This window comes from Danio aesculapii, chromosome 10 (genome assembly GCF_903798145.1).
Source record: "Danio aesculapii chromosome 10, fDanAes4.1, whole genome shotgun sequence".
NCBI lineage: Eukaryota > Metazoa > Chordata > Actinopteri > Cypriniformes > Danionidae > Danio > Danio aesculapii.
Window position 1 is genome coordinate 9,061,052 of NC_079444.1, and position 26,873 is coordinate 9,087,924.

Genomic DNA, 26,873 nt, shown 5'->3' on the forward strand with positions numbered 1-26,873 from the left:
TTTTTTGCACATTGTTTTTTATGGTTTAATGTTCTATTTTACAGTAGAAAACATTGTTTTTACTTAATCTTTTTTTCATTTAAATGATTGTTGTTTTCAGAATTTGAAAAAGGCATTTAGGTCATTTTAGATAAGTGATGAAACATGAAAGATTGCTCATCTTTTAAAAATGATTTCTATTAAGACATCAAGTCATGATCATTTGCATGTAATGATCCAGAAACGATTAATTGTCTCCTGCTCTGCCTCTCTCACAGACACACACATACACACTTAATTTATGCAGCTTTTTTGGCATAAGTTTGGTGGTGTCAACTAACTCCAACAATTTATATTTGGATTTTATTCTAGAACATCCTACACAGTTTTGTGACCACCTACAGTGGGTTATTTGTTATTATAATATTAGTCCATAATTACACCTGGTATGTACATGGAGTCTGAAATGTTTTGAGCTTGTCCACTATCAACCTCTTCCAGAGATTTTGATTAAATTATTTGTCAAATGTCTTTAAACGACATCAAAGGACCAGCTTCGCTCCATCTACTGACCAAACACGTGTGATAATGTGACAAGGATAGAAATTCACCAGTTTACTGTCATCTAAATTTTTTAAATGTAAGCTTTCTAAAAATACAGTTGTGCAGTTGTGTTTTTGCTTTGCAACTAAAACCAGTTTCACAAATGTAAATTGCATTTAAAATCCGCTCATTCAGCTTTGGTCTTTTCATTGTTATTGTGATTTATTCAGCACACCTGCAAGATAGCCGTGCTAAAAATATAGCAGTGTTTTACGTCAGATGTTTTTTGCGTCAGAATTTTCGTGAACAGAGAATCAAGGTCATTATGAGTTGATGTATCTGCCTTATAGTATAAAAGATGACAATATTTCTTATGTGACACCATTTTTTTATCTGTAGACTCTTGCATCTGGATGAGCTGGACTGCAGCTTTAATGAAATCGAGGCTCTGCCGTCCTCCATCGGCCAGTGTGGAAATCTGCGGACGTTTGCTGCTGACCACAACCTGCTCGCACAGATGCCTTCAGAGGTCAGATATTACAAGTCATTTATTTTAAAGAAATTTACTTCCATAAAATGAGTGAAACAAAAAATTTGTTTGCAGTTCATTCCGCTGTGGCGACCCCTGATAAATAAGGAACTAAGCCGAAGGAAAATTAATGAATAAGAATATTGAGTTACTAGCGCAGGATGGGACTTAAAGGGATAGTTCACCCATAAATGAAACTTTGCTCTTAATCTGCTCAAGCTCAGGCTTTTCAGGATGTTTGTGACTTTTTTAATCAGTACAGTTAAGATGATTTTTTTTTACTGAAATTGTTGTCAGTGTCTTTTTTCAGTAGTTTATTATATACAAGGGATCAGCTACCTGCGTTTTACGAGTCAAAATGCATAAATAGGCAAAATTAAAGGAATACCTGTGGATCCTGATGAATCACTGAGCTCTTATGAAGAGAAACTGAACATTATTTACACCATTTTAACCTTTAATTCACAACCTTAGCAGACATTAACAGCAGTCTGGAGTTACTGTTAACTATATTTACCATTGCTGAATTTGTTGCTTCTGTTTTTCAGTTTTTGATCATATTTGCGATTGGTGCAATAGTGCTCGTTTCGCAACTCTGCATTTTTTCTATGTCTTTTACAACTCTTTTTAACTAACTTAATTCTAGGTATTCAGTGGTCCTTTGTTAATCATGAGAGTTACGTTCTAAAAATAACCTGCAATAGGCCAAATCCACAAAGTAGTCAGCTTTATTTTTTACAATTATTATAGATGTTTTAAGAATGTAAAACCCCTCACAACACACTTTATACACTTTTCTTAGACAGGCATTAACATTTTCACACTTTACTCTCTTGTTTAAACACTTGTTCAAAAAAAAGTCCATTATTATAGAATGAAACCAAGTTTAGATTTTGTGCAGATAATGTTGGCGTCCAGCGTAATATTCCTTTTCTTGCAGTCACTGATCAACAAAGCTAAAGCAAACTCCCATTTTTAAGGGGGTCCGAAACTAGAAGTTGGAAGTAACACACACCGGACGCACACATTCACGTTATTCAGACACACTAGTTATTCAGGATTTATTTTGTGATTTATTTTTTTAATTTTTTATTTATTTATTTTTTTTTACTTTTGTTTTTGCGATAAAAAAATTACTGATTTTGTGGTGGTAATTGCAAAAATTTGCGGACAATTTTGCAATAAAAAAAAAAAAAAAAAAAAATATATATATATATATATATATATATATATATATATATATATATATACTGTATATATATATATATATATATATATACTGTATATATATATATATATATATATATAAATAAATGTAAAAAAAGATATATATATATATATAAATGTAAAAAAAAAAATATATATATATATATATATATATATATATATATATATATATATATATATATATATATATATATATATATATATATATATATATATATATATAAATGTAAAAAAAAAAAATATATATATATATATATATAAATGTAAAAAAAAATATATATATATATATATATATATATATATATATATATATATATATATATATATATATATATATATATATATATATATATATATATATATATATATATATATATATATAAACACACACACACACACACACACACACAGTTAAAGTCAGAATTATTAGCCCCCTGATTATTTTTCCCTCAATTTCTGTTTAACAGAGATTTTTTTTCAACACATTTCTAAAGATAATAGTTTTAATACATCGCTAAAAGTGGATTGACATTAAAAAAAATAACTAGGTTAATTAGGTTAGCTAGGCAGGTTAGTGTAATTAGGCAAGTTATTGTATAATGATGGTTTGTTCTGTAGACTATCGAAACGATATATATATAGCTTAAAGGGGCTAATCATTTTGACCTTAAAATGGTGTTTAAAAAATTAAAAACTGCTTTTATTCTATCCGAAATAAAACAAATAATACTTTCTCCAGAAGAAAAAATATTATCAGACATACTGTGGAAATTGGGAAATATTTAAAATTAAAAAACAATCAATGGGGGCTAATAATTCTGACTGTATAAATATATTATTTACCATATCGGGTAGCCTACTATGTTAGGTGTGCAATCTGAAACAATGACACAAATTATAAAATTAAAGCCTCTTGTTAAGACAAGATCTGAAACTGTAGGGATTTAGCTAAAGGAAGTTTGTATTACTCTTATTTTTTTCATCCACAATCTTACTTTCTCTCAGATTTCACTCCCTGGAGCATCTGACATCATGTCACCCACACAAATAGGACATGCGCACAAAATGGCCGATTCGCACCACAGGATGTCGATATCTCAAATTTGCTATGACTTCACATGTAACTCGCTCACGCTTCATTTGTGTCTGCTTACTGCACAAGCTGAAAACCCTCGCCCCCCCATTTCATGTAATTAATGATTGTGATGGCATCACGTGCGCCGAGTATGCAACATCTATAAGTCATGTAAAACAATTCATTGAAAACTGAAATAAATATAATTTGTTCATATGGTTTGAAATTGATGTTTTAAGAGATTATTTACATTTTTTTGGTGATTATTTTGCGTTTAATTAAGAATTTTGCACAATCACAAAAATTTGCAACTTTTTATTAATTTTGCGCTGGATTTAGCCATCGCGGAATCACAAAAAACTAGGGGGGTCTGGTTATTTAAAATGAAATAATTCAAATGGCGCTCTGTGGTGCGGCAGAAATATGAACTGTGTCTTGAGTGGTAGCTGGGCACCGCAGACAGCGGCCGACTTTCAGTGCAGATGTGCATACCCTGATATGAAACATATGTTTACAATTCTAAAATGCAAATCTGGTGTGTGACCCCCTTTACGATGGTCTTGCTGTGGACCGTTATAACCCTTTTTGCATCCTTGTTGGAACTCACACTGCTAGCGATCAAAGATTTATGTTAATTTGGCAAGCTGAACGCATTCTGTACTGTACAGGAGACATGGCACAGAGGAGATTGATTGACAATGGTCTACAGCCAATCAGGATGCAGAAAACAATATGCTGTTAAAAAAAAAAAACAATCAATCAACAATCAATTTGACAAATGTCAAATTGCACAAAAAAAAATCCACGAAACTGCGAGGTCGCAAAAGGTGAACCGCATTATAGCCAGGGACCACTGTGTAATTTTCTGATTATACACTAAACATTACACTATGCTTTTAAAGCTACCTCAAAATAAAAGAAAAAGATAATAATACCGGCACACAAACAAGTGATGTTTCACCAAACATTTTCAGCTGGCTTCTATTTTTGATAAATTCTTAAGAACAATCCATGCTTTTGTTTAATTAGTAGTAAAAATGATGATTAAAATGTTTAGTTGGCAATTAGAGATTGTGAAATATTTGTGGGAACAGCTGCATCGTTTACAGTACAAAGATGTTGAATTGGTTCAGTGCGTTGAAGTGTGAGAAATGATAGATTTCTTTGCCTCTCAGTTGACCCTTGGTGTGTTTGCTTGTGCATCTGACAGATGGGCAGCTTGAAGAACGTCACCGTTCTCTTCCTGCACTCAAACAAGCTGGAGAATCTGCCGGAGGAGATGGGCGACATGCAGAAACTCAAGGTCGTCAATCTCAGCGACAACAAGTACGTCCTCCTGTGCTGCAAACACATCCTCTTTGAACACGCCTGCAGCATATGCTATAAAACAAAACATTATTGTATTGATCATTTTGCTTTCATTCAGAATGATTAACATTTTTCAGTCAGCAGTATTGTTAATCCACATTTTAAGTGCATTTAAGAGGATACAAATGCATGTCATAAAACAATAAGAAGGTATCTTATTTTAATATTTTTAGCACTTTCTCTGACATAATTTTCTGATAAAATAACTAAAATGCATTAACTTTAAGGATTTTAACCATTTAATTTGCAGATTGTGTACATAATGCCGCTGGTGTGTTTCAATAAAACTCTAAAATCTGTTATTGTGCATACCTGCAGCTAATAATTAAAAAATTTTCCAGTCTTGAATAAGTCAATAATTGGAAACGACATTCATTTTAATGCATTATTTTATGTTTACCGCTCATACAAACTCACATTTTTCAGCGTATACATACAAAAACTTTGATATATACATCAACACACACACATAATTATAATTACAAATAACTATCTATTATAATTATTATTATTATTCTTTTTTTATTAAATGCCACTGGGATAAAATTTTGCCATTTTGATGGGTTTCAATTGAGGGAGTTTTGTCCTGAAAGTCCTAAGTGTAACTAGTGTAAAATTGCTTCATGAAGCGTGACCCATTAAAAGATGAATGAAAATACACCTTTATGCTAATACCTTTAAAGGTACCTTATACGTTTATATAAAATATAATCTGTTTGCATTAACAGTTTGAAATGATCACAAACAAGTAATATAAAGAAAGACAAAATGTCCATAAAGTCTCATGCACATCAGTACTATTATCACATGCGCTTATTGCCAGCGTTTTGGGGGCTTTTTTCAATCTTTATGCCCAGTTGATTTTCTTTTAATGAGCAGAGTTAATGTACAAGAAATCAATTCCTGGGATCATATGGATATCAAAAAACAAATGTGCCAGTGCACAAGGTGGTGCTGTGCAACTTTTACACTTTAATAAAGTGAAATGAATCTCGCCATAGAATCCTATTTGATCTGCAATATTCACGTGTGCTCAGCTGGACTGTTTTGTGCTTGAGCGCCACCAAGTCCTGTTTTACTGTAACTTCAGCAGCTCAAGGCACATGAACAAGTGCACAAATCTCATTGGTCGTCCTGTTTTTAACATCGTTATTAATTACATTTCTGCAAATCAGTGTGCACACTTACATTAACGCCCTTTGTTTAGTTGTGATGCAGTAAACGTTGGCGATAATTTCGCCTGATTTTCGTCCTGGTGTAAGAATGAAGTAGGTTTAATCCTTGTATCAGTATATGTTAACCCAGACTTATTCTTTGTGAATGAAATTCTTCATATTTCTAATCTTTCAATACGGGAATGTTTCCAACCTGACCACACAGCCGGTCGCTCTCAGAGAAGCATTACTTTGACAGATTTGGCTGTGATTCAGCATGCTGTAAAATATAGCTCAATTTTCTGCTCTCTGCTATTTTTATCAACCTTGAATCAGCCTTGAATTATTAAATTTACTACTGCGTTCTTATTGTATCCCTTTTCTGTTTTGTTGTATCATTCTCATTCCTAATAGATCATGTAGTGATAGAGTTGTTGTCCTTTTTCTTCTCAGGCTGAGAAACCTTCCATACAGCTTCACTAAACTCAATCAGATGACCGCGATGTGGCTGTCTGAAAACCAGGTGGGCAAAGCTCAGATACACAAAGACATAAAATACAGTCATTATTGTAAAATAAATACCAGTTTTCAGGTTTGTTTCGGACTCTGATGGAGGTTTGTTTGTCACTGATATGATGATAATCACTGTAAATTATCTTGTTTTTTACACAGCTACTGACTGAATAAATAAATATACGTGGGAATGAAATGATGATTAGTTTAGTAGATCTTATTTTAACAAGGATTTAAAATGTAATATAATGTATTGTAATATAATATAATATAATATAATATAATATAATATAATATGATATAATATAATTCAAGTAAACTTAAATTGAGATTTAAATTATGTGAAATTATTACTCCAAAATTCGATTGTGCTTAATTCATCAATATGTACAATTTCATTTATAAAACGAATTTGTTATCAATTAATCCATATATAAATAAAAATGACAACATTCAAACTATCAAAAAAGAATAAAATCAAAGATTAAATCAAGATTTCTTAAACTCCAATTTGTATTGTGGTTAATCAATATGTCCACTGTCTGTAATTTTCAAAAGTGAAAATGATATAATTTATATAATTTTATAATATATACACCATCTGACAAATGTCTTGTCATCGATCTCAGTTGTAAGAGCAACAAATAATAACTTGACTTTTAGTTGATCTTTTTGGAAAAGTGGCAGAAGGTAGATTTTTCCCATGAATCATCTGTTGAACTGCATCCCAATCATCACAAACACTGCAGAAGACTTATTGTAACCCACATGAAAAACCTGCAAGTTTGGTGAAGGAAAAGTTATGGTTTGGGGTTACATTTAATATGTGAGAGATCTGCAGTGTGGATGGCAACATCAACAGCCTGAGGGTATCAAGACATTTGTGCTGCCCATTACATTACAAACCACAGGAGAGGGCAAATTCTTCAGCAGTATAGCGCTGCTCCTCATACTTCAGCCTCCACATCAAAGCTCCTGAAAGCAAAGAAAGTCAAGCTGCTCCAGGATTGGCCAGCCCAGTCACCAGACATGAACATTACTGAGCATGTCTGGGGTAAGATGGAGGAGGCACTGAAGATAAATTCAAAGAATCTTGATGAACTCTGGGAGTCCTGCAAGAACGCTTTCTTCGCCATTCCAGATGACTTTATTAATAAGTTATTTGAGTCATTGCAGAGATGTGTGGATGCAGTCCTCCAAGCTCATGGGAGTCATACACTATATTAATTATTTTTACACTGCACCATGACTTTATATTATAAACTGTACATTATTTCTGTTAAGTGACAAGACTTTTATCCAAGCAAAATCAGACCTTACTGTCCTAATTAAATAATAAAAAATCAAGGCATGATCATATTTTATTTTGTTAAAATAAGCGTAATATAGAGGCATTTGCCTTTTCAAATAAGCCACTTCTGATACCAAATGATCAACTAGAAGTCAAGTTATTATTTGTTGTTCTTAAAACTTGGATAGGCGACAAGACTTTTTTCAGGTGTGTGTGTGTATATTCAAAATATGAGACATTTCCTTTTGTTTTACAGCGTCACTCAAAACGTAACAGTGTAATTCGATACAGTACACGTAATACAAGCAAAAGAACAAAAAAAAAACGTATGAACGTGTGGTTATCTCGTGTGTAAAATTGTTACATAAAATCAGCTGATCAAAAGTGTAAAGAAAAAAAGAGCTGCACTTCATAAAACTAGCAGCAGTGCAAGAAATTTGCCTGGCACACCTGTCAGTTATATGTGTGCTCTATGCTTAAACATTTGATCATTTCAGAGAACCATGCATCAAATGCACACAAGCCACTGCATCAACAATAATCCTATTAGCAGTCACTTCCCAAAAATACACAGTGAAGCTGGTCCTCCTGCAGGGTCTGTGCCGCTGGCAGTGATTTGATGCTCAGAGTGTGTGTGGGTGAGCTGTAATTGAATGCTTGAGTGATTGTCGCAAGTGGCCATCAAGCCTGTGACTAATGCTTATTGAATATAACAATCACCTTCATTCCCACACACACACATAGCGTCTTCCCACCTCTGAGGGACAACAAAGCTCATCGTTTATCTTCAAATATCATGTTAATTACAGGAACAGTTCACACCAAAAATAAAGTTGCCATTGTTTAGTAGTCTGAAGCATTTCAGTGCTGTGGCAGATTTAGACATTGTGAGAAGTGTGTTGTGACTATTTATTTAATCTTTAAATTGGAGATGTTGTTAATGATTAGCTGAATAGTGTAACAAACCCACAGAAGACGGTCAAAACAGCCTGTTTAAGCGCTCCATTTGAAATTTTGATCATGTTTTACAGAAGACACCCACTACGATGTCAATCAGTGTAAATGTAGTTTATATAGACCATTTTGAGGGATGTAAACAAAAGCAATGGTCCCAATGTATTTCCTGTTTTACATTTTTAATTTCCATAGCTTTCGAGATTCCAAAACTGTCCACATATTGATAAATAATGTTATGATCGCTGTTTTAACATTAAGTTGTAATTGAATTGCCACTTTTTACAGTTATGAAATAGTTTGATAACAAGCAGGAACTGTTCATGGGCCACTAACATGACCACATTGAAATAGTCTGTAACGGAAATCTTGTTGGGCATATTTATAACAAGACTCATTTAATGACATCTAAATAGACTATTTAAAGATCACAGCAGCATTTTAATATAACAACTAATTGTCAGGTAACGCTTTAAAATAATGATCATTAGTTAATGTATTTACTAACGTAAACAAACAATTAGTACTAAATTTGTTATATCTTGGTTAATGTTATTTAACGTTATTAAAGTTGTTAACTGTTAAGTGCATTCACTAATGTGAACAAACATGAATTTGGATGTTAATGCATTAGTAATGTTGAACGATGATTACAAATGCTTTACAAGATTATTTATTTTTAGTTAATGTTAGTAAATACATTAGCTAATGAGTCATTATTCTAAAGTGTTACCAGTTATCATTTTAAAACTCCTATATTTGACTCATTTTTAAGTTTTTAATCAATTGTAATATAAAAAAAGTGCATGTCAGAGTAGGTAAGTTTATTATTAAATATGTAGTTTTTTTTCACCTATACAGTGCATCTGGAAAGGATTCATAACGCTACAATTTTTTTCACATTTTTTATGTTACAGCCTTATTGCAAAATGGATTAAATGCATTTATTAATGCACGTTTTGTGTGCTCTTTGTATTAGTTTATATTGTTTATGTGGTGGATGTTGTTCTCATGCCCTCTCATTAACATCCTTAAATATTTGTGCTACATCACTGTATAAAATGTTTAAAATGCTTTTTTTTTGTCGTAGTATATAACATTTAAGGTTTGGGACTTTGCTGAAGCCTCTAGTGAAATGAAAGCGTCAGAGTTGACGTTATTTGATACAGTTTTTAACGACGCATGACTCACATTGACAGGTGAAAATCCGATCTACACTGCAGTCATGAGGGCAAGGATCCGATTCATATTGGATACATTTTCACATATGAAAAGGCCTGCATCTAATTAGAGTAAATCGGAATTAATTTTTTCTTGCTTATACGTACATGAGCCATATCCGATCTCTGCCACATAGGAGAAAATTGAGTCACTTGAACCATGCAGTATAAATGCTGCCTTTGTAAATAACGGTTAAAAATGTACATACTTGAACTATTTCTGTAATTTAAACATAGCCCAGCAAACAATCTTGTGTTTAATAGACGTCTAATAGACATCTAAACGTGGACAGTTAAAACAAGGCTAAACTTGGGCTGTCAGTGAAAATCTTAATAGATATCTAAGAATAGCCTAAATCTAAACTAGTCGTCAAATAGACAGATTAGACTGACTTTATATGTGTAGTCATTCATTTCTGTTTATTTGATTACTAGTCTAGTTTTGGCCTATTCTTAGACGTCTATTTGATTTTCACTGAAAGCCCAAATTTGGCCTTGTTTTAGCCAAGATGACTATGTTTAGCTGTCTATTAGATATCTATTAGACATTTTTTAAAAACAAAAAAGCCTTTGTGTATATACAAGAAGGTACATAATAAGATTTAAAATAAATAATAAATGACTAGTATTTTCAATGTCAACTAGTCTCGCACATGTTTAGTCTGTGTATTTGCTCTGAAGAATACGAGTAATAATTGAGCTGAATACATGAGAACAGCACCACTATGGCTATGAGATGATAAAACACTAGGAGCACATCTAATCAGTGTGAGCCATATTGCATGAGACCAAAGTGAAACACACGCTTGGCAAGGCTTTCAGCTGGAATATTGACTTCATGAGATGAAGGTGCCATGCTGTTCTTTATTGATTGTAATGTGCGCTTTAATAAAGCTGCATGTGATTAAAGATGAGATGAGTTTAAAGCCATTGCCGCACGGTTAGAATCTGTAATGAGTCCTAGTGCTGTGTGTGAGAGTCGGGAAATGTCATACCCAAGGCATCTAATCGAGTTTAACATACCGCTGATATTTAGCCTTTTGTTTTTTTGCAGTCGAAGCCCCTCATTCCCCTGCAGAAAGAGGAGGATCCGGAGACGCACAAGATTGTACTGACGAACTACATGTTCCCTCAGCAGACCAGAACTGAGGAATGTGAGTATGCAGTCATGCAGAACCTGCAGCCGTCACAACCTTCTGTCACAAGAGTTTTCTTATATGAATGTAGACTGTTTTTATTTTATTAAATTATAGGTTTAATACACTCTTTATTTTTGAGCAGTCAAAACATAAGTAATGCAATTATAGCATATGCATATCTACAGTGCTCAGCATATATAAGTACACACCTCACAAATCTCTCATTTAAATAAATATGTTTAATAGGAAGCTATGCAATATTATATTTGTGCATATACATTAGATTAGTCCATACTGAAGCCAAATCTGAACCAAAAACTAGTACACCCAAATGTACATGTTATAAAAAAAATTAAATACAAATTTTAAAAATGAGGAAAAATCAAGAGAAGCCAAAAATTTTTAAAATTTAGTGAAAATTTTGTAGGTTGTAATTTTTTTGCAATATTTTGCTTGATTTAATTGTATTATCTTTCAATTTCTAAATATGTTTGGTGACTAAAATATTATTTTAATAAATATATCTGTTCAATAAATCTGTTATGTTTAAATGCACCAAAATACATTGCCTATATTCACTGAGAAATGGATACAAATATTCCTTTTCAAAATGGGGTGTATTCAATTATACTGAGCATTGTATACAGACTACTTTTAAAATGTCAAAATATAAGCTAAATAAACACAAATTAATAAAAAAGTCAAAATATAGGTGAAATACCATATGGGTAAAAACATAAACATCTTATTAAAATATATAAAAAAAAAGAAATCATACAAAATGATATTATTTTGAGTTGAATAAACACATTTTGTGGACTAATCGTTACACCGAATAGTTTACTGGTTATTCCCTGTAAACTATAGTAAAAACAAATTGTCGTCATTACTTTTAGCTCAGAAAGCATAATTAAACAGGAAACATTTAATGCGCAGGAAAAAACGATTAAAGCTTTTTTATTGTTGTTTTGTTTTTATTTAAGATGCATAAACAATATGCATATTTAATATTTTTAATATATAGATTTATGTTTTAACAATAAGCATGATTGCATATTTAATACAATAGATTGCATTAGATTACAAAGCATCCATTATCGTTATTAATAAGATTATTAATTTTCTGAATTATAGTAGATTCAGTTGCATTTGAGGGACTGGTGAAAATTGTCGTTTTTATCAGCCTCCTATATTTATGTTCACTTATTACACTTCAAAGGCAATAAAAAAAACAATATTCTTTGCACTAAGAGTAAAAATTCTGAAACCAAACACAAAAAATAACATTTTAGATGAAAATGTCTGACGGTACTTAGGGGTTTTTGCATCTAAACTCTTCAAATACTCCTTTAAATTCAATTGCAACTGAATCTGCTATAATTCAGAAAATTAATAATCATATTAATAACAATAATGGATGCTTTTTAATCTACTGTAATATAGTGTATTAAATATGCAGTCATGCTTATTGTTTAAAACATAAACAACTCAATTTATTTTTATTCATTATTAATTTAGGCAATTATTGGAAAAATGTTAGGCTATTTATTATTTAATCTGTCAGAGCAGGTTTCAGAGTTCTCAAAACATTTAAATCAAATGTGCTTTTTTAGTTGTTCAGTATTCTGCAAGAGTATTCATGTAGTCATGAAGGATTTTCTGCTGTCAACAGAAAAGTCACACCTGAATGCATTTTGCATTTATTAACACTGCCAACTATTTTAAATGTTTCCAAGAGGAATCGCTAATGTTTTGTTGACTTTACGGTAAATGTGGTGATATGTAAACCACAGGTTGTAAACTCACCAGTTAATCACTAACATTAATTCTCCTTCTCTATGTAAAATATGTTTATAGTTTATTTACTAAGATTCTTTAAAGTTTTAAACACTTGAAGCAAATCCAGACTGAGCTTCATATGTCTGCCTCTACCGTCAGTCAGACGTAGCTCATGTCACTGTTTTCTGTCTCTGAGATGAGATTCTGCCAGTGTTGCTGTTAGTTGCGTTGTGTAAATCACAAATGGGCGTCTCGCTGGATTCCAGAGGGGGACGAGATTAATAAGTCTTAACCTGTTTCCTAGCAACTCTACTCTAAACTCCTCGGAAAGCAAACGCTGCTGCTCTCTGGAGTCTGAAGCGTCAGTTTGTTAGCATGATTGAGCTTTAGAAATGGTCTAAAGTCTGTGCACCGTCATGACAAAAGGACTCTTCTGAACCCAGGCGCCTTGCTAAATGGGTGCGCAACAAAAATAGGAGTTGATGGGAAGTCTGTACCACCTAGCGAGCTCACCATTGGGGAGAAAATATATGCAGTTTATTTAAAGTTTTTTATTTATTTATTTGTTTGTTTGTTCAGTGTAGCAGAGAGAATAGGTTATTTTTATTCAGTCTAAGTTGGAAATCACTGAACTGTCAGGAAAATAGAATCTCTGAAATAAATCATTGCACTCAAACTAACTTTATTCAGGATTTGCTTTAAAGTGGCCGATTATGCTTTAATTTAGATTTTACCTTTAACGATTTGAGTAATGTAGGGCTGGGTGATGTAAATTATAACGAAGAAATGTTTCATATCAGTCACAATTAACAAACATCATCATAAAATGTCGAATAAGCTTAAAGTAATTTTGTTTTCCTCCTTAAGACAGGCTCACAATGTGAGATTTCAGCCACGATTTTGTCATCTGAGACAAATTTGGGAAATCCTAAAAGATTCCTGAAGTCCTAGGCTAAAATCTGTGATCTTTGATCGTTGGTTTTGACAAGTTCACTAACAGCCACTTAGTGCCCGATGCGATTACATTTTCCCTTCGATGAAGTTCTGGCAGTGTCAGAATATTTCAGACACTTTCCTGCATTGTGACAACAGCTGCGATGAGCGTCAATCCAAGAACCAATAGGAGCTCAGAATTTGATGATGCAATCCTTGCGATGATTCAAATGACCGCAGGGAAATGTCTAAACTGTTTTTATTATTGTTATAAACTGGTTTTATTATTGAGACACGCTGTGTGCAAAATTGCTGCTGCACATTGTTTACATTTGCTGTGAGGAATCCTTTCAGAACTTGGGATAGTAAAAGTGTCATGAGTGGATGACGTCAAACCTGGGGGTGTTTTCTTTTCTGTTTGGCGCATCTTCATTGTCGTTCAGTCTGACTTTATGACAGCTGAGATCTTACAATGTGACATGGGAGCTATGTTAGTGCAGTCTGACATGCTACAATCGTTCAGGCTTATAAAAAAAAAGCGCACAGTGTGAGCCGGCCTTTAGTGAAAGTTGTAGAGACCAGTTAATTTTAAACCAGTTAAAACCTAAAACCAGTTGATTTTTAAACTACTTTAAACTGGACAAACATTTTAACCAATGTGACATTTGCAAATCTGGAAAATGAAAATATCTGGATAATGGAACCTCCTAATGAAAAAGGAGGACCGCCACTCCAAATGTCAAAGCAAATACTCAGATTTCGGTTGAATATCACCAAAATACAAAAGGTTTTTTTCCAAAGGTTTTACTTGCTCTGATTAATTGTTCACCTAAAGAATAGCAATGTGCTAGCAAAATAAGTATTGTAAATTTTGATTTCACACAGACTTTAAGTACAGGGTGCAAATGCAAATGTATTTCATTTAACCAATACTTGTTGTAAACTTTATAATTGTAGGATTGTAAGATCATAATCATAAGTGACTTCACACATTTAGTATCTCGTTTTAATGTTGAAATGTTGCTGGTTTCTATGATCATTGTTAATAAAAAAAAAAAAAAGAGTTAAGAATACATTTATTCCAAATCCATTAAGTATAAATACAAATGCTATAGCTTAATGACAGCAGTTACTACATTTTTTCTGATGTTCACTGTAATCGGCAGACCATTCAGAACAGACTCAATAATCTGACTAATCAGAGAAAAAGAGGTGTTTAGAGAGACCAGATATTTGAACCACTTGTTTTAGTCACTGAGAGAAAAGACTAATGCTACAGTTTGTATTATGAGAAGATTGAAGGGTTTTTTTGTCTTGGGTTAATGTAAACATATATTATAGGACACCTAGTTATATATAAAAAGTCATTTTTACAAGTGAACTACAGTTAAACAGATTAGTTTTACCAATTTTGAATCCATTCAAACAATTGAAAGCACTTTTAGCTTAGCATAAATCATTGAATCAGATTAGACCATTAGCATCTAGATAATTTTTCTATTTCAAGCATAACTCTTCTGTAGTTACATATTACATTTCTTCGAGCAGATGCTAATGGTCTAATCTGCTTCAATGATTTATGCTTGGCTAAAAGTACTCCCGCCAAACCAGGAGATCAGATGATCAGCTGTCAATCATTATTGGTGGGCGGGGGGAAAATTTATGTTGTTAAATTAAAAAAAAAAAAAAAGGACTGGGTGTGTTTATTTCACCCCAATATGACCGTTTATACACTATACTTACACACATTTCTGTCCAAACAGCTTGAAAAGTAGATTTTTCACCATTGGTGCCCTTTAAGTTAGTTAGTTAATTTTATTTGTCCCCCTGTGGGAAATTTCATTTGCAGCATACACTTACAGAGACTTCACATTTGGCATATATATATATATATATATATATATATATATATATATATAAAATAAATAAATCATTTAAAAACATTGAACACCTACTCTAAATAAATATCCAGTCTACTAGCCATCAACTGAGAGAGAATTTAAAAACCTAATTGCTTCGGGTATAAATGATTATTTTTTTCCTATTTCCTACACACCTGGGAACACAATATCGATGACCTGATGGTAACAATCAGAAGGTGTTTGATAAAGGATGTCTCTCATCATTGACACTCATGATAGCCTTTCTTTGTATATATTATCAATGTTCTTTAGTTTTTTTTCCCAACAACTTACTGTCTGTTGTTCCCACCTTCCCCAGTAACCTCTTCTGGGCCTCAGAAGCATTTCCGTACCAACAGATTACACAAAATGTTGCAGTACTTTCAATAAAAGCACTAAAAAACATGATCAACAATATGTTGTCAACATTAAAAGACAATAGTTCCTTTAAGATGTACATTCTCTGTTGAAGCTTTTTCCTTACACAGTCAGTCCGTACATCCCACCTCAGTTTATTGTCCAACATCACACTCAAATATTTATCATTTGTTTCTTACTGGATTTGCTCCCTATTAATTAATTTGGGATGAGTTTTGCTTTGTGTTCTCTCTCTAAAATCAATAACCATCTCCTTAGTTTTAGAAAATGTTTAGGAGAAATGGTAAATGGTAAAACGCAACGACTTAATTGAGCTTAAAAGAGGCGCTTTAATATTCTGAGCTTCCAGCAATCATTGTTTTGATGTTAATGGTTTCTTGGCTCTTACAGACGTGCCCAACTCTGACAGTGAGAGCTTTAACCCGTCTCTGTGGGAGGAGCAGCGTAAGCAGCGAGCGCAAGTGGCATTCGAGTGTGACGAGGACAAGGATGAGAGAGAAATGCCGCCGCGGGTCAGTTCCCACCGTCCACTGCTGTCCAGGGTGCACTCTCGATTTTCTATTTCCCTTTCTGCATGTCTCGCACTTCTGTCTTGCTTCATGTTGCTCATCTAACACCTGTGTGTTTTTGTTCTGTCACACTTCAATCACTTCTGCCTTCACAGAGAGCCAAATGATGCCGTAAGCTACAAAATCCCAGCCTATCCAATCATATTTGATGTTTAATGTACAGTTGAGTAGGCTTTTGGACCAATATTTATGTGATATGATATGTGTATATCTAGACGAAAGAAATAAAGCAGTTGCATATGAAAATGTTCTGTTACATCTCACAACTGGTTGATGGGATAAGAACAGTTGCAAAAGATATAACATGCTGCTACATCCATCATTAATTGCATATACAGTATAAGACCCAATATAACAATTCTGTCATTAATATTGTTCAGTATTACCTTACTTGTACTCTAGTTTTAAACCTTCACTTATGCCTGATTCACACAGGGCATCAGCGTCAACGCTTCCCATTCATTTTAAATAGGGGATGTCAAGCATTGGCGAATGAAATTGTGGATCTGTCAGTGCAGCTTCAGTGGCGTTGCTCGCTGCAGAAGTTGGGAATTTCTCAACTTTTCAAGCGCCAACGGAAGTGTCAACCAATCAGATCGCTAATGCCCCAGTTTAGACAGTAGCCGATTGCTGTCTAATTTTATTGGCTGATGCTGCTATGACGATCACGTCAGCCCCTTCTTCATATTAGGCATGTGAGGATAACCGTTTTCCTGGTATACCATGGTTTGGAAAATTCAAGGTTTTAAAGCCGCCAAAATTTTCTGCTATACTGTTCCTACGGTATATGTAAGATTTTTTTTAGAACAACATTATCTCCGGCAGAAAAGATATTCAAAGATGCCAATTTAAAAAATGTAAAAAAAAATTTAAATGCAACTAATGAGGACAGCAGAAGTAAATGATTGATTTTAATTATTTAGCCTGACTTGTTTACTGTTCCAAAATATTTTAAAAGTTTCTTAAAATTAAAATATTTTGTGTTCAAAGTGGAAAAAGGTTTATGTTTTTTACCCAGAATTTGAGGCAAGTAATCACAATACCTTAAAACTAAAACCATGATTATACCGCTAGAATCTTATACTGGCCCATGCCTACTTCAGATATGCCCTCTGTCAAGCCCTGATGCTCACTCCCCGTGTGAATGGGGTGTTATGATAATGCAATAAAGCTTCATAAAAAATGCAAAACACTATAGAAGTGTCACAAATACAATCCATACAACTTGTGCTGTACTTCGAAAAAGATAAGCTGGGTTAAAACAAGATCCAAAGTTTACACTATTTTCTTATTTTTCAATAATCTTACCCTTCAATGTGCTGGAACTGGATCAGTTTGTCCTAGAAACGAATCATTCCAGTGTATTCTGCTTAACTGAAACTATTAAAACTTGATTTTGTTCATTTTTAAAAAATATATATGCACAACCAGTCAAAAGTTTGGGGTCAGGTTTTTTTTCCATGTTTTTTTTTTATAAAATTATTCTGTTCATCAAGGCGGCAATATTTAAATGTAAAAGAAAATATTAGAGTCATTTCTGAAGGATCATGTGACTCTAAAGCTGAAAATTCATCTTTATTATCACTGGAGTAAATTATTAAACTAAATGATAAACTAGTTTCGAACAGTTATTTTATAGTGCAATAACATTTCACAGTTTTACAATTTGTACTGTATTTTTGATCAAACAAATGCAGCCTTGGAGAGCAGAAGAAGCTTATTTGAAAACATTAAACAATCCTCCATACCCCAAACTTTTGACCGGTAGTGTATTTTTTTTTGAAAATATGTAAAAGAACTAAAAAAAAAAAAAAAGTATAATTATTTATATATATATATATTATAGAAATTATATATATATATATATATATTATAGAAATTATATATATATATATATATATATATATATATATATATATATATTATAGAAATTACACATTAGTATATAAATAATACATTTCAGGCCATTTTTGTTGAACTGAATCAACTGATTCACTGAAAATAATTAGGTCATAAGTAATGTTTTGTTCAAAATTCTGGTTTAAAAACTCTTAAGTCAGGCTATTCAGTTAGACAAAAACTGCTTAAAATTTGGTTTGCCAGTAGAAGATTTGACATGCATTTAGAAGGCTTATGTGGTGCTTTTTAAAGCTTTACTCCACTTTCATCATAATCTTATGGCATTAAGTGACCGGCGTTCTTCAGGCTTTCTCCTATTAGGTTCCACACAAGCAAGTCAGTCATGACATGACACGAGAGTGACTAAATAATGACAGAATTGTCATGTTTATGGTAAATAATTTTTTGATTCTTTGGCAGCATGAGGTAAGACGGTTTCAGTGAAACAGCCTCACCTGGTTTGTCAGCATGTCATAGCCTGCGCTTCGCTGCATTGCTGTAGAAATCTCATTAAAGCTGTAACCCTGACATGACTCCTGTCAGAAAGTGAAATGGAAGCCTTCACTGTCTCAGCAGCCCTCCAGCATACAACGTCAACCTTTATTTATTTATTTTTTGTTTCCTTCCTACCCACATCTCACTGATATTACATACTCGGTATCTCGTTCCCTCCCTCTCGCTGCCTGTCTTGCACCCCTGATGACTCAATATGGCTGTCTGGCTCATGCGCTGTGCCAGCAACACATGCAGACTCTCAAGCTGTCTGACGGAGCATCCCTATCAGCTCTCACAGCTCCAGCATGGCCCGGTCTGCCCGAAAAGAGCAACTGTCCCCGTTGTGGGTGTTGTAAAATGCTCGCCAGCATAATTTCCAATAATATGGTTTCCTCTGGTTTGACCAAGCATTCAAAGATCTCTGTAGGAAACCATCCATCCGTCCATCGATTCATAAATCTGTTCATCCGTCCATCACTGTCCAACTGTCCAATGTATTTAAAAAAGGTTGATGTTTTATGATTATTGAAGCCCCAGTTCTGGTCTCTCTCTAAGTTTCTTTAGTATGTTAATTGTGAAGTTTAGAGTCTCTGCGCTACTTCAAAAAGTTACTAAGTTACTTCAAAAAAGTGATTAATTAATAATTACATTAAAAAAATTATTTAAATTTGTCTGAAAATTAATTTAAACTACTTAACACAATGCTGCTTAAAATCCCTATAAAGATCAATGCATAGACAATATAGATGTCACTTTTATATGTAACTTTTTTCATGTAACTTTTTTATTTGAGCCAAACAGGCACTTTAGCTTTAGTAAAAAGAAATGAACCCTTAATAATTATATTTAATGGATTATATTAATTTATTATATTAATGACAGAATTATATTTAATAATTAAGTCTTTATTTAATGGATCAAAACACAATGTTTACAAATTATGACACCTTGTTTCAAATATACCATATATTGACGATAATTTTATGCTCAATTAATTGTTTGTTGAGTATTCTAATTGTCAGACAAATCTAACCTTTAACTGAAAATCAAGCTCTGCAAAATATCTTAATAACTTCTGGGAATGGATTTATGAAGAACTTTTGAATTTATGTAAAATATTTAATGCAATTATATTATTTATTAATTAAGTTACATAAAGAAAAGCATTCCCTTGCTTGAGGTTTGTAGCAAAAAATAGTCTAATTACAGTAACAAGTTTGTAACTAATTACACCCAGCACTTTTTCTGAACAACTACCGTTATCTAGAGCAGTGATGCCCAAACTAGGGCCTGTTTCGATGTTATTGTTAATAGCTAACTGAAATTAAATGTTTCAATTAAATGATGTAAATTAATCAGATTTTGTTTAAATGTACACACTGTCACCCGACAGGGGATGATGAATGATGTTGATGAAGAACGAAGGGGATGTTTTGATGTTTAGTTTATTTAGCATTGAACTCCACTGTGTTATAAATGTGATTGTTTTTATTGCATTTATTTATCATTTAAAAATGTTATACTGCATTAGTTAATGTTTTCTGTTGTTATTTATATTATTAAATAAATTAAGAAATTACCCATGGCAACTTTAATGTAATATAGTTTGGTATATTTACCTTCGGGATTTAAAAAGAATATATTTTAGAGCAGTAATCGTTATCATTTTGTCAGAATCTTATACCGGCCCATGCCTACTTCAGATACACTCTCCATCAAGCGTTGAAACTCACTCTTATTCTATTTGATTACAATAAAGCTTCATAAGTGATGCAAAGCATTATAGAAATGTCACAAATACAATCCATGCAACTTGTGCTGTTCCTTGTATGTCTTTGAAAACGATAAGTTGGCTTAAAGCAAGATCCAAACCAAAGTTTACACTATATTCTTATTTTTCAATAATCTTACCCTCCAATGGGCTGGAACTGAATCAGTTTGTCCTAGAAACGAATCATTCCAGTGTATAAAGAAATCAGTGAATCATTCTGCTTAACTGAGACTATTAAAACTTGATTTTGTTTATTGTAAAAAATATATACTGTTATGAAATGTATTATCCCTGATCTAGAGGAAATGACAAGAAACTTTTCCACTAACCTTGGCAAGCACTGGTTACAAATCATTGTGCGCTTTTATGCTGCTTTTGATAATTAGCAGGCTTAAGAATACACATTCTTAAGATTATTTATGTCCTTGCAGTATTTTACAAGTTTATATTCAGCTTGAAATAATGGACTCAATTGTGGCTAAAGCTGGTTTAGTTTACCTGTCTTAAAGAAACTCCGCAGGTTTGCTGACTCAATTGAAACCTAAACATTCTTCCAAATGCCTTGTAAAATATTGTAAAAGTGTACCTTTAATCAAGTAACGTCTAACATAGTGCATTCAAGCAAGTCTATTTGTCTTGTAATTATGTAGGGAGATATATACACATACTCACATACTTTAACTGTGTGTTTGTATTTGTAGGAAGGCAATCTGAAGCGATACCCCACACCATACCCTGATGAACTGAAGAACATGGTGAAAACAGCTCAGTCCGTGGCACATAGACTTAAAGAGGATGAGTCTGGGGATGAGGCTGGAAAAGAGCCCAGGGTCAGCGAGAGGAACCATATTGGAGTGCAGGACGTTGGAGTGAAGGTTGGAGTTTGAAAACACTTCTAATCTGACTGCAGATGGTAGAACAGGGGTCTCAAACTCAAATTGGCAGGGTGCCATATCAGTGACTGACAATTCATAGGAGGGCCGCTTTAACATTCAAAACAGAGGAAATCTGATGTAATTGATGCACTCAGACATTCTTTCCCAGAGTATAGACCATTTTGAGTGATGTAAACAATAACAATGGTCCCAACGTATTTCCTGTTTTACATTTTTCATTTCTATAGCTTCCAAGAATCCAAAAAGAGCCACATGTTGATAATGTTATGATTGCTGTTTTAACATTAAGATATGATTGAATTACCTCTTGTTGCAGTTATCAAATAGTTTAATAACAAGCAGGAACTGTTCATGGGCTAATGACATGACCACATTGAAATGGTCCATATGCAGTCAAAGCTCCTTCTTTTTGTTTCTTATTGTACATAAGGGGTAGTTTAAATTGATATCAAAAATACTACAATTTAATAATAGGCAGAATAATAATCATTATTCTGTCCCAATCCATTGTTGCTTAACCAATAGTTTAAAAGATGAGAAGAACAACAGAAAAGAACAGCAGAAAAGCAGATGCACGTTTTTTTATACAATTCTTAATATGCAAATAAGGAAAATCTATTAAATGAGACTATTTGAATTGAATATTAGCAAAATAATCATATTTACACCACCATCATAATGTGTAAGCCATGGAGATGTGTTTGTACAACAAAATACAGGTGGTATAAAACTAATTATAAACAAATGACCCTTTTCACAAATAGAGCTGTACTAAAAAAATAGAGCACTTACAGACAGATATTTCAATGTTTAAATCAACCCCAGAAATAATCTGCAAATGCATTACTTTCGACCGCATACTGAGAGAAACCGAAAGTAACCCAAACATATATTAAAGTACTTTAAATGTCCAGTCGGTGGGGGGTGTATATGCGACTGCACAACAATGATAGTGATTCAAAAATATGTGTTCTGGTGGGCCGAATCTTGTTATATTTTTGACGTCAGTTGTGGGCTGGAGGGCGAATGAGGGGGGCTGCAAATGGGACCACTGTTTTAGAATAACCTTGAATTTCCTGTGTTTCAGGTAATTGAAAGTCCTTGCACCAATGGCAAACCTGCTGAAATGGAGCCTAAAGCAACGATGAACAGCAATCACAATTACGAACCGATAGATTCAGTAGACAACCACAGCATTGAGAGAATCCCTCTCAAGACTTCAGACAACATGAGAGCTATGGTGAACCATGATGACACGCTTGAGGTACTGTATCAATGTTTAATCATTACTAAACTATCAATATGACTATCAAGTAAAGGAAAATTATGTCTGCCATGCAACAAAAGAATCACGAGTAGCATAACAAGTAGTTCATGTAATGTAAAGTCTTCAGGTAATCTGAAGCTACAGTATATGTTTGCTTTGTGTTAGAAATTAATCATAAATGAGATTGAAGAATTTTCTTGTACTGTTGCCATTACGTTTAAAATCACATTAAAGTCTTGCTGTGTTGGTTTGGTTTCATTTAATATATCTTTATAGTGCTATTTTATTTTCTTATATTGAGACTTGGCATCTTATAGAGAAGCAGTATGGTACAGTATGTGTACCTTAGTACGCTTAGTGAAGTGGAAGAAAAACACGCAACATGTATCACAGTATTCCCCTTGCATTTTTGTCAGGGCTTTAAAATTGGATGCAATAAATTCAATTAGCTGCCGTCTCATATTGTCCTCCAACATTGAGTGGATGTGAAGTTCCTGTCATCATGCATTTGCACATACTGTTATGTGAGGTTTAATGATGACAGGACATATCATTGGGATACTGTACATCACTTAAACAAATGAACAAGAAAATGAGTTCAGTTTACCACTATAGACGCAGAAAGAAAATTGGAGTCTAAATTGAATCTGAGCATTTGATGTGATGTGATTGTGTGGTCAGGACTCGGAGGAGCTGTCGTCTGAGGAGGAGGAAATGAAGATAGCCGAAATGAGACCTCCACTTATTGAAATCTCCATTAATCAGCCCAAAGTAGTGGCCCTTAGCAAGGACAAAAAAGGTAAAGCAATACCTCCTTTACTCTCTTACCCTTAGTAATATTAATTTATTTTGTCTTGTTAATGTGGAGCATTTTCACTAGCATGTACTATAGATGTTTCTCAAAATAGAGTATTAGAGCTGTATGTTTTTTTTTCTGTGGGATGATGTAGATGATGGGAAGGATGCAGATTCTTTGCTGGATGAGACGGTGGCCAACAGTAACCAGAACAACAGCAACTGCTCTTCACCCTCACGCATGTCTGATTCAGTGTCCTTGACCACAGATAGCAGTCAGGACAATTCCCTCTGCACCCCAGAGAGGGAGTCAAAGATGCCTCTCATTCCAAAACATGGGTAAAAACACACACCACACACCCTGATTCAACATAATAACAAACAGTAGTGTTTTTGAAACATGGTCATTTATGAAAACACTTTGAATGAATCCATTTACTTAAATGAATTGGAATGTGTTAACAAAATTAACAGAGTAGAACAGGTAACAAAAACTAAACAAAACAAATTAAATAGTTTTGTCTAGGAGCTGAAGTTCAATTACAAACCATTCTAGTGTAAGCAAAGTTCAAGTATCTGCTATTTTCCATCATTTCAAAACTTCTCCATTACAAAAGATTTCAATTAAGGAAGAAATAATAGCTCTGTTATAAAACAGGATGCTGCCTGCCTAGACTTGCTTAGTCATTCATTAAGAATTTATTAGAAAATGTAATGCTTTTATAGGACTGACACCACATTAGTATCAACACAAAGTAGCAATGCAATGTCTGCATTATTATATATTAGAATTTTATCTGGAGTAGAACAGAATTATATTGTCACTTGGTATATGAATAGCTAGAGTCCTTCTCTAACTTGATTTGATTTCCTCAAACTTAGACAAGAGGATGAAAACCTCAACCAGTTGAAGCAGATGACCCCTCTACTCCAGAACTGTAACGGCTCTGAAACATCCCTACAGACCATCCTGAAGAACCAGCAGAGCTACGAAAGCAAGTCAGACCAGATGGCCGACTACAGTTTCTCCATGGAGGAGAGATTAGCCCTCATTGAAAAGGGCATAAACAATGGTGTGACTGACCAGTACAGCAAGTGGGATCAGATCAACATGAATGTGGCCAAACTCTCACCTGACAACATGTTGGCTTATGAGGAATTGGAAAGAACAAAGAGTCCCCCAGCCAAGGAGACCATGTCGAGCAACAACAATGCCATGGTGTCACTCGAGAACCTTGAGAATGGCAATCGGCTTCAGAAAACCCAGTCTGGGGAGAATTTCAATAGCCGAACGGATCAAGTTCCCTTGCGGTATGAGTCTGTGAGGACCGTCTCAACAGGTGTAACCGCATTAAGCGATATGAGTCTTTCTCGTAGCACAGAGGAGTTGTCGCCCGAGAAGAAATGTCCACCAGCCCCAGTGGTGAAATCTCAGAGCATGGCTAATATGGATGGTGGAGGTATGAAGCTGTACTCCATCGAGGGAGAAAGCCCCCCATATGAAGTGGCATGTGCAAGCAGAACCTCTGTAGCAGGGGCTCAGGGCCAGAGCATTGTCCGCTCCAAATCTGCCTCCTTGCTCAATGACCAGCCTTTGCAGATCTACCCTGGTTCTTCAGCTTCATCTTCTGACTTGCTGTCCAGCTCTAAACCTCCGGTAAGCAGCGCTCGCTACCCTGCCGGCCCCCCACCACAGTATAACATCCAATATGCCAGCAGCAATGTGCCCAAAGATAACCTGTGGAGCCAACGTACGCCTGTACCTCCTGACCAGCCCTACATGCCACCACAGCACTCCCTCGCCAACACCAACTTCTCCAACCGCAACAACGCCCCTCCATACCCACAGCCACAACAACGTGGCCCGCCCAAGACCCCAGATATGTGGGCCAAGGAAAGAATGCTCCCCCAAGTTGGCCAGCGTGGCACGTTACAAAGACAGGGTAGCGGATCCTCTGGCAACCCCATGTGCATGCCGGACCCACGCCGCATACCAGGAATGGAAGGAGAGTACATGACCTACCGAGACATTCATGCAGCAGGACGGGGGCCCCTGCAGATGAGCCAGGCTCTTCACAGACCTTTGTCCGCTCGCACATACAGCATGGATGGACCCAATGCTCCTCGACCACAGAGTGCCCGGCCCCCGCCTCACGAGGTTCCAGAGAGGACCATGTCCGTCAGTGACTTCAACTACCAGCAGGGCAGCCCCACCAAGAGATCCAACATGAGGGTGAAGTCCGAGCACTCATTGCTGGATGGGCCAGTTGGTGGAGGCGGCCGAGTTCCAGCTGACTGGAGGGATCAGGTCATGAGACACATTGAAGCCAAGAAGATGGAGAAGGTATGTTCGTTCTTACAGCAAAGACCTCAAATTGTGCAGCTTGTTGAAGAGAATGCGCTGCAACTTTTAAAATTGATTGGCAAATTATAACTTGTTCAGGGATTGAAGGGATTGGCAATTTTGGTTCTTGGGGGCCACTGTACCTCAGAGTTTAATCAAATGCACCTGAAAATGTCACTAGTAATTTCAGTATTGGTTGACAGTTATGGCGCTTTTCCACTGCATTTTACTGAACTGTTTGGTTTGGTACGGTTACTTTGGTGGTTTTCCACTGTACCTGGTAATTTCTTAATTCCAACTTGGTTGAGGTTTTATCATCACTGAAATGGGATGTAAGAGAACCAAAATGAACGAACATTGCACACAATTTTGCAAGGCTGAATCATGATCAGTAGAAGAGGTGCAGATGTTTCTCTCATTGTAAAGAGAATTTATGAGTGTGAACGATGTAAGGAAAAGTCTTACTTGGACTTAACTGTTAGTCTTATACATTTTATAGTTTATGATCTCAAAATACACATACATGTGAAAAGCAGGGTATAAAGGGTAATAAATGTTCTCTCAAGTGTTGCAAATTAAATTAAGTGAAGTTTATTTATAAACTAATTTTGAGAGAAGCACATGCTTATGATTGATCACAACTGGTCCCGCATTAGCTATCGCATGATTCACCAATCGGATGATTCCTAAGTCACTATAAATAACCAGAGTTTCTTACATCAGTTATCATCGCTTAGAAGAATCCCTCCTTCCACTCCTACTCCTCCTCCTTTCCCTTAATAGGGCCGCATGACGGAACAGGGGTTAGCACAGTTGCCTCACAGCAAGAATGTCACTGGTTCAAGTCCCTAACA

At 34.6% G+C, this 26,873-nt stretch overlaps 1 protein-coding gene across 2 annotated transcripts in view; it reads left to right on the forward strand.

The window, feature by feature from the left end:
* Nucleotides 1-26,873, forward strand: part of erbin (erbb2 interacting protein) — a 132,322-nt gene that overhangs the window by 92,814 nt on the left and 12,635 nt on the right. For both annotated transcript variants that reach the window (XM_056467362.1, XM_056467363.1), the window contains exons 11-20: nucleotides 922-1,051; nucleotides 4,564-4,679; nucleotides 6,329-6,398; nucleotides 10,908-11,007; nucleotides 16,374-16,495; nucleotides 21,419-21,592; nucleotides 22,701-22,877; nucleotides 23,562-23,679; nucleotides 23,831-24,014; nucleotides 24,558-26,019. In XM_056467362.1, coding sequence (XP_056323337.1) covers nucleotides 922-1,051; nucleotides 4,564-4,679; nucleotides 6,329-6,398; nucleotides 10,908-11,007; nucleotides 16,374-16,495; nucleotides 21,419-21,592; nucleotides 22,701-22,877; nucleotides 23,562-23,679; nucleotides 23,831-24,014; nucleotides 24,558-26,019 — 2,653 coding nt within the window. The remainder of the gene's footprint in view (nucleotides 1-921; nucleotides 1,052-4,563; nucleotides 4,680-6,328; nucleotides 6,399-10,907; nucleotides 11,008-16,373; nucleotides 16,496-21,418; nucleotides 21,593-22,700; nucleotides 22,878-23,561; nucleotides 23,680-23,830; nucleotides 24,015-24,557; nucleotides 26,020-26,873) is intronic.